Source organism: Neomonachus schauinslandi, chromosome 1 (genome assembly GCF_002201575.2).
Source record: "Neomonachus schauinslandi chromosome 1, ASM220157v2, whole genome shotgun sequence".
Classification (NCBI taxonomy): domain Eukaryota; kingdom Metazoa; phylum Chordata; class Mammalia; order Carnivora; family Phocidae; genus Neomonachus; species Neomonachus schauinslandi.
The window spans coordinates 214,412,167-214,421,202 of record NC_058403.1 but is presented as its reverse complement, the minus strand read 5'-3'; the positions used below and the strand labels follow the sequence as shown (position 1 = coordinate 214,421,202).

At 60.8% G+C, this 9,036-nt stretch overlaps 1 protein-coding gene across 1 annotated transcript in view; it reads left to right on the top strand.

Annotated features, from left to right (window-relative positions):
• Nucleotides 1-9,036, top strand: part of HCN2 (hyperpolarization activated cyclic nucleotide gated potassium and sodium channel 2) — a 31,557-nt gene that overhangs the window by 8,463 nt on the left and 14,058 nt on the right. Inside the window, exons 3-4 of the mRNA XM_044913197.1 lie at nt 7,758-8,181; nt 8,800-8,973. Coding sequence (XP_044769132.1) covers nt 7,758-8,181; nt 8,800-8,973 — 598 coding nt within the window. The remainder of the gene's footprint in view (nt 1-7,757; nt 8,182-8,799; nt 8,974-9,036) is intronic.

Genomic DNA, 9,036 nt, shown 5'->3' with positions numbered 1-9,036 from the left:
GCGCCTGGGTGGCTCAGTCGTTAAGCGTCTGCCTTCGGCTCGGGTCATGATCCCAGAGTCCTGGGATCGAGCCCTGCATCGAGCCCCGCATCGAGCCCCGCATCGGGCTCCCTGCTCTGCGGGGAGCCTGCTTCTCCCTCCCCCACTCCCCCTGCTTGTGTTCCCTCTCTCGCTGGGTCTCTCTCTGTCAAATAAAAAAAAAAAAGAGGCGCCCCCACTGGCCCCCAGGTTCCCTGCTCACGGCCGCGGTGTCTCCACCTGCTTGAGCACCGGCTCTGTTCCCGTGCAGACTGGCCCAGCATACACCTGGCACTGATTAATGTCTGGTGAACTGGACCCACCCTGCTGCGCCTCCTTGTGCCCAGGCCACATGGGGCTTCCAGAGGCGAGGGGCATCTGCAGGGGCCTCGAGGAGGGAGGCTCTTGACAAGTGGGAATGGGTGGGGAGGGCGTCCCGGGGAAAGGCCTGAAGGCAGGAGCCTGCCGTGTTCCCGGGCCAGGCCCCAGTGGTGGAGGGTGTTTGGGGCCATCTGCTGCCAGCCCCTGTGGCTGGGCTTGAGTCCCCTCTGGGCCTCCCTGCCTTGGTTTCCCCAAACGTGAGAGGTGGTGGTGTGAGCAAAAGGGGGTGTCTGACTTCCTCTGCCGCCCGACCCCTCTCCCGGCTTCCCTGGAGTGACCAGCCTTTGCACGTGCTGCCCACTTGCCCTCGCATGCCCTCCCCCCCAGTTCTGACCCTTAGTCTCCCAGCTCACCCCTCGCCTCCCCTGGGCCCTCTTCCCCTCCCCCTCCTGCGTGTGGGCCCTGCCAGTTGCATCACAAGCGGCCTTTCCACTCCACTCAGCATGGCTTGCTTGCCTCTCATCCCCTGCCATGGGCACGAGGGCCCGTCGAGGCCGCTGTCCCTTCCTGGGGCCTGGAGTGTTTGTGGATTTGCTGAGGGGCACGCACGGGTCCCAAGCAGAGGCCGGTGGGATGGTGACTCTCACCCCCAGGCCGTTTTGGATGGGCCCAACCCCTTCTGAGGCTGTCTCTTCACTCGGGAATCCGGGCCCGTGGGTAACGCCGGGGCCGGCACTGAGAAGGCCACGGAGATGCTCCAGCTGCTTCCGTGGGGGGAGCTGGTGGAGGACCAAGTTCAAGGGACAGAGAGAGCGGTTCAGCCGCGGAAGCCTTGATGTTCCTTCTGGGCACCCTGCAGTCCGTGCCCGAGTCGGGACGGGCGCCAGAACCAAAGGTCGAGGAGGGGAGCAGCCACGGGGCCTGCGTGGAGGCCCACAGCCACGGCCAGCACCTCAGCGAGTGCCCAGGCCTTGGCAGGGCCTTCTGCCCCTCCCCTCCAAAACAATAAGAAGCGAAATGCAGGTAATTCCTGCTCCCTTCCCCTGGACCAGCACTGATCTAGAGGCCAAGAGTCCTCGTCGCCCCAGACAGAGTTTGGGTGAGTGGCTTTCAACCCGTTCCCAAGTCTGTAAGTGCCTCTAAGGTCTGACTTGAGTCTCTCCTGCTGCTGTTGATTTTCAGTTCGATATTCCCCGACTGTCTACCGCTGGGAGGCCTGGTGTGAGGGGAAAGAGATGAGTTGGTCCCTTTCCTGCCCCTCGGAGGCGTTTAGACAAAGCCAGGACCAGTGGACGCTGACCTGTGTCTGTCACATCCCCTGGGGCCCCAGGGGGACTGGGATGGTGGAGGGGCTGGCTTGAAGAAACTGATGGGGCTGGAGGCCCCTGTCTCCCACCCCAGATGGCCCGGCAGATCCGCGGCAGATCAGTGTAGTGTGCTTTCTGCAAATCCCTGCATTAGCTCATGGGAATAAATCCTGCATTATCTGGGGTGTGGTGGGGACAGGGGCGGGATGAGGCTTTCTCTGGCTCCAGACCCAGCACGGAGGCTCTTGGGGTGGGTTAAGGACAGGGGACAAATCCATTTCCCCAGGGCCCACCTGGTAGGAGGAAGGAAGCTCCATGGTCCATGGGAAGGAAGGGGAAGGAACCAGCTGTGGCTGAGGTCCCCCTCCTCTCTGTAGGGGCTTCCTGCCAGAATTTGGAATTTCTGTTCCCTGCTTTAAAAACTTCATGTCTTCGAGCCCCTGGCCTCAACATCATGGGGCCCTCACAGGTGGGGCACACCCTGCCCAGTTTCCCCCATCAAGAAGCCTATGCCAAATCCAGCCAGCACAGGCCACCACATCTCCCTCCTGGACGCTGCCTTCTGCCCCCTTCTTGACCCTCCCACTGCCAGCACCAGCTTCCCAAGACACACAGTTGTCCATCTTTCCCTCTCACTTAAAGCCTCCCAAGGCCCCACAGAGCCTGGCTCCCGCCCTCACCCAACTCCTCTCACCCCTGCTCTAGCATCAGGCCACCTGGCCGGCCATGAGAGGGGACATCCCACTGCAGCCACAGGACCTTTGCACTTGCTGCTTCCTCCACCTGGGGCACAGGGTCCCCTGAACACTGCCAAACAGCTACTTCTGCATCATCTGCCAAGTACCACACCCTCTGAGAAGCCCTCCCCACCCACTCTGGCTAAGGAGTGACCCTCTGGAGCATCCCATTCACTTATCTGTTTATGTGGAATGCCCGTCTCCCCTATTCCGGACTGCGGTGCCAGGGGAGAGCTGGGTCTGTGTGGTCACCAGGTGTCCTGGTGCCTGGCATACTCCCTGCCCCCACAGCCTGCCCTGTCTCGGGCTCACCCCCTGAGGGCTCCCTTTCCTAATCCCGGACACTCGACTTGGACCTGTGACTCTTCATCGGAGGGCTCAGACTCTAATCCTCCATCCCCTGCTCGCCCTTAATCACCGACCTCGGCCCTAATCCCCTCAGATTTGCCTGATCTGTAATTCCTGGAGCTGGGATCCTGCGGGGTGGGGAGGGGTGGGGAGGGGTGGGGAGAGGGTGCCTTTGCTCACCAGCCCCCATCTGACCCTGCCCCCCCTTGGTCCTGGTGGAGGCCGCTTGTCAGCTACTGGAAGGGGCCCTGATCTCTGGCCTGGAGAAGTCTGGGCACCTGGCTTCTCTCACTCAGCTCTCACCGTGCCTTGGTTTCTCCATCTGAGCTGAGAGAAAGGAAGGGCAACTGCTCCAGCAAGAACTGGGCCTGGGGTGGTGGCAGTTCCGGGACCCCCGCTGAAGGCCCGTGCCCACGTGGGTGTGTGGGGGTGCGCCTGGGACAGGGCTCTGGGACCCTCTCCCAGCTGCAGGCCCAGGCTGGGGTCATTGTCGCGGAGCCCTGCACTCCCTGGGAGACTGTTGGTCGTCCCAGCGGTGTCTCTCCGGGCTGAGCCTGCCTTTCTCTGTGAACGAGGCCGCTGCTGCTGTCCGGGGCTGCGCTGGAGACACAACGTAGGGACCTGGGTGTTCCCACAGAAGCGGGGCCCCCTGGGGCCTCACTGTTATTTGTCAGGAAAGATTTTAAAATATGGGATTGAATTACAGTCATTGAAGGCCCTGGGTGGCTGAAAGCTGACTGTGCGCCAGGGGCCTGCCCAGTGGGGCCCCTGTGGTCCCTGTACCCCAGTCATGCCTGGATGGCCCAACGAGGGAAGGATCTAGGCAGATGAGGCACTGAGGCTCAGAGGAGAGAGATTAGTCCCAGGCCATGCAGCCCAGGAGCGAGGTCAGGGTAGGGGTCGGGGTCTGGCCGGGGCGGGGGGTGGGGGGTGTCCTTTGTCCCCTGCCTGGATCCTTTGCCCCTGTCCTCAGGTTTCCCTTGGTAGGTGTGTGCAGGGTCCCTCTTCTGCCTCCTGCCCTCTTCCAGGGGGACTGGAGGGCTGGAGGGGACAAGGATCAGGACTCTGGGCCCACGTGAGGGCATCCCGGTTGGACCAGGTGGGTCGCCCTACTGATGGCCCAGGGGTTGGGCCATTCTGCCCCAGAGCTGCCGCAGAACCCCTCCCCAGCCCCCTGATTCTGTTCCAACTCCTCATAAACCCAGAGGACACCAGCCAGCTTGGGAGAACAGGCTGCTCCAAGTGGCAGGGCCAGCGGTCATTCCCCAGGGACCAGGGGCTCTAGATGGGGCTCCAGGCCTGCAGGAGGGTTAGCCCTGACCCTAACCCTAAACAGGCAGGCAGAGAACTGAGGACAGGTCCTGGGAGCGGCAGGCTTGGGTCTCTACTCTTTGCCTCCACTCCCTGGCGGGGTCACCTCTGTGGTCTGTCAGTGCAGAAGTGTGATGCCTGCCCCTAACCTCCACCCAAGAATAAAGGGAGAGAGGGGCACCTGGGTGGCTCAGTTGGTTGAGCATCTGCCTTTGGCTCAGGTCATGATCCCAGGGTCCTGGGATTGAGCCCCACGTCAGGCTCCCTGCTCAGCAGGGAGTCTGCTTCTCCCTCTCCCTGCCGCTCCCCCTGCTTGTGACTTCTCCTTCTCTCTGTCAAATAAATTAAAAAAAAAAAAACTTTTTAAAAAATGAAAAATAAAAATAAAACACAGAAACTAAAAAAAAATAAACTGTGAAGGAGGCCCTCACACTCCAGCCATTTAGATTGTTTCTAAGCTCTCCCTGGTGGTTTCTGGTCCCCCCCACCATGGTTTCTAGGCTCTCCCTGGTAGTTTCTAGTCTCCCCCTGCCCTGGTTTTTAGGCCTCCTGGTGGTTTCTCATCCGCCCCCCCCCCATGGTTTCTAGGCCCTCTCCTGGTTTCTAGGCACCTCCCCACAAAGGTTTCTGGGCCCTCTGGCCTTCTCAGTTACTCTTTCCTGCTTGCTTTGTCCCAGGGCCTGTGCCCCGAAGTTGGGGAGGAGGGCAAGTCTCAGTTCACAGAGGGTGTGGGGTGGGATTAGAAGCTCGACCACGGTGGAAGTGCTGGGGAAGCAGGCAGGTGGGGCCCCTCAATCCCGGTTCCCATGCCTTGGCTAGATTCAGGCAGGGGAAGGGAACTGAATTTTGAGCAGTTATTGGGTTTTGCCCTTAATCCCCACCCCGAGATCATGTGCATCCATTTAGTTCCCTCGAGGTCTTCCCCTGCATCCCCAGGCTCTCCCATCCCAGCCCGGGTCCTCACATCCACTCAGAGAGGGCTCCCCCCACCTGGTGTGGGTGGGCCAGGCCCCCGGAGAGCCCTCAAAGGCTGCCACCCCCGGCTCCTCCCTGATGGAGGGGAGAGTGGGGGCCCCGGGGCCGTGGGACCTACCCACGGTGACACCTGCCCGCAGGCGGAGAACTGGGTGTCAACCCAGGTCTGGCTGTTTCCACCAAGGTGTCAGACGTTGGGTGCCTTCCAGCGTTTGGCTCTCGAAGACTGAGCTACTGTGAACATCTTGGTACAAATTGGTTTTTAATTTTTTCTCTTCCTCTTGGACAGTTTCCTTGGGATCACTTCCCTGAAGTGGAACTCCTGGGTCACCCCGCACACATGGTGTTAATAGGTCCGCCCTTCCAGAAAGGAGCTTCCAGTGGCTCCCAGAACAGGGAGCTCGCTGTGGCCCAGCCAGGGCTTGGTCTCATGGCTTCTCATTTATTTGTGCTCATCTGGGCGAATCCCCCACCCCTGGGAACCTCGGTCTCCTCCTCTATCCATCCAGGAGGAGGAGCCAGGGAGTGGCAGCTTTTGAGGGTCCTCAGGGGCCCTGTCCTGCCCATGTGCGATCGAGCCTTCTCTAAATGCATGTGGGGCCCCCAGCCATGATGGGGGCGCATCCGGCCCATGGGAGAGCCCTGCACACACCTGCCTGGGGCTGATGTGATCTGGGGGTGGGGGTTGCTCCCCGCAGTGTTAAGTAAGGGCAAAATAAAATAAATGACTCTGTTCAGAATTCGAGACCCTCCTTTGCCTGAATCTAGACAGGGTGTGTGGGCTCAGACCCCGGATCTGGGGCATCTGCTCATCCCTGAGACCCCCCACCCCGTGGTCTCAGAGTTTTCCTTGTGTTTTTTTTTATAGTGTCGATATATATAAAACATAGAGGTTGGCATTTAATCATTTACAAAAGTACAACTGAATGGCATTAAGTACATTCACAATGTTGTGCAACCATCACCACCATCCACGTCTGGAACTCTGTCACCCTCCCAAACAAAAACTCTCCCTCACCCACCTTCTCCCCCTTCCCTGCTCCCCAGCCCCCGGCCCCCACGAGCCCCCTTCCTGTCCGTGGATGAGCCTGTTCTGGACGTGTTGCCCACGTGGACTCACACCCCGTGTGGCCTTCTGTGTCTGGTTCCCTCCCTGAGTGTCATGGGCTCGGGGTCCGTCCCTGGGGCCGCATGTGTGGGCACTTCGCTTCTGTCCGTGGCCGAGGGACACGCACATGTGTGGGGGGCCGTGTGTGTATCCACGGACCCACTGAAGCTTCCATCTTTGGCTGTTGTGAATCGTGATCCTGTGAATGTGCTGTGTGGTTATCTGAGTTCTTGGGGTTCAGACTTGGGGTGGATTTGCTGGGTCAGACAGTGATTCTGTTTACATTTTTAAAAAGATTTTATTTATTTATTTATTTGAAAGAGAGAGAGAGCATGAGTGGCGGCAGGGGCAGAGGGAGAAGCAGGCTCTCCACCGAGCAGGGAGCTGGTCTCGGGGCTCGAACCCTGGGACCCCGGGATCATGAACCAAGCTGAAGGCAGATGCTTCACCGACTGAGCCACCCAGGCACCCCTCTGTTTACATTTTTGAGGAACCAACAGAACAGTTTTCTTTCTTTCTTTCTTTCTTTTTAAGATTTTATTTATTTATTTGACAGACAGACACACAGCGAGAGAGGGAACACAAGCAGGGGGAGGGGAGAGGGAGAAGCAGGCTTCCCACTGAGCAGGGAGCCTGATGTGGGACTTGATCCCAGGACCCTGGGACCATGACCTGAGCCCAAGGCAGACGCGTAACGACTGAGCCACCCAGGCGCCCAGAACAGTTTTCCTTCGGAGTAGTTTTGGTTTGTGTTTTCTTGATGGCTCTGTGCTGGGCATCTGTCCGTGTGGGGCCGACTGCAGCACCCGTAGGTCCCCATGCTTTATTCAGAGCACCTGCCCAGCCATCGACAGATGCCCCTTGCATGGACAGGCCTTTCTCTGAGAGCACTTCCCAGGTGGAGTTTTGAATTGACCCCAGGGACTTGTATCTGCCTTGGGGGTATTTGGGAGTGGGATCAACCAGTCTTCACGTTTTCAGGTGAATTTGTCACATTAAATGTCCTGCCTCTCAGCTCCTCAGGCAGCCCTGCAGCTCCTGGGGGGCCTTGGCCTCTTCCTTGCTGCCTCCCACCCCCAAGGGTCCCCCTTCTCTGCCCTCACGCGGGAGCCCAGGTGCTCCAGAAAGAGATGGAGTACTCCAGATCCTGCCTGCTCCGCTCCCCCCAGCCCCTGCCCCACCCCCGACTCCCGGTCACCCCAGCTGCCCCCTCCTCCTCGCTTTTTTCCCCTCTCCTTCCTCCTCCAGAGTATTTTTTTGGCGCTAACCCTTGGTCTCACATATTGGACCTTTTTGGTCATGGGAAACATGTAACCAAATTTGGGGCCATCTCTTGGGCTCTGCCAGGTCTCCTGCTTCTTCCAGGAGGGAAGGTGGGAGCTGGGCCAGCAGGAGGGACGTGGGCTGGGGGAGCCCAGCGGGCAGCGGGGTGCTGTCTGGGGGTGGGAGGGCTTACTGGAGGTGGGGCACACACTAACTGTGACTCAAGGCCAAAGTCTTGGCTTTGTTGGAGGAGGCGAGGTCTGGGCTGGATTCTTGAAGGTGCAGGTGTGAGGTGGGGACCGCTAGCCTGGCAGAGGGCTGGGCGTGGGCAACGGCCTGGAGGCGTGACAGCCCACGCCTCGCCCCCAGGTTCTATTGGGACTTCACCATGTTGCTGTTCATGGTGGGAAACCTCATCATCATACCTGTGGGCATCACCTTCTTCAAGGACGAGACCACAGCCCCGTGGATCGTGTTCAACGTGGTCTCGGACACGTTCTTCCTCATGGACCTGGTGCTGAACTTCCGCACGGGCATCGTGATTGAGGACAACACGGAGATCATCCTGGACCCCGAGAAGATCAAGAAGAAGTACCTGCGCACGTGGTTCGTGGTGGACTTCGTGTCCTCCATCCCCGTGGACTACATCTTCCTCATCGTGGAGAAGGGCATCGACTCCGAGGTCTACAAGACGGCGCGCGCGCTGCGCATCGTGCGCTTCACCAAGATCCTCAGCCTCCTGCGGCTGCTGCGCCTGTCGCGCCTCATCCGCTACATCCACCAGTGGGAGGAGGTGCGCGCGCGCGCGAGGTCGCGGGGCGGGTCGGAGGGTGCCAGGTGTGGGCAGGTGCGCCCGCCAGGCGGGGTCTTGGGGACGCTGCGAGGGCCAGGGGCAGAGCCACGCGGGGCGGGGGAGACATGCGTGGAGTCGGGGGGGGGAGGTCCGCGGGGCGGGTCACGTGACGCATTCGCGCCCCTTCCCTGCACTGTGCCCTGTAAGAGGAGGAACCACAGCCCCCTCGGCTCCCAGGAGCGACATCACGCCCCTCTTCCCGAAGTCGGGACCCGCTCAGCACTGAGAGTCACCCGACTCCTGCCGCCCATGTCCTCCAGCCCGCGCCCGGCGATGTCGCCCCCTCCCCCGCCCCGGTTTTCAGGGGTGCCCAAGGCTCCGAGGGCGGAGGCGGGTGGGGACCGGGCCTGGGGAAGAGGCGGCGGGCCTGGGAGGGGAGCGGGCGGCCGACCCGGGCCACGCTCTCGTCTACGGCATTTTGCTAACCTCAAGGGCGGCCGGGGCGCCTGCGGCAGCTGTCGGAGCACGTAGGTCTCTCCTGGGCGCTCCGTCCTCCTCCTGCCCCTGCACGGGAGAAGCGGCGGCCGCAGGGTCCCTCACGCCCCGCCCCCCCCGCAGATCTTCCACATGACCTACGACCTGGCGAGCGCGGTCATGCGCATCTGCAATCTCATCAGCATGATGCTGCTGCTGTGCCACTGGGACGGGTGTCTGCAGTTCCTGGTGCCCATGCTGCAGGACTTCCCGCGCAACTGCTGGGTCTCCATCAACGGCATGGTGGTGAGCCGGAGGGTGCGCGGCTGGCAGGGAAACCGAGGCCCGGGAGTGCGCGGTCCCTGCAGACCCCACTCAGAG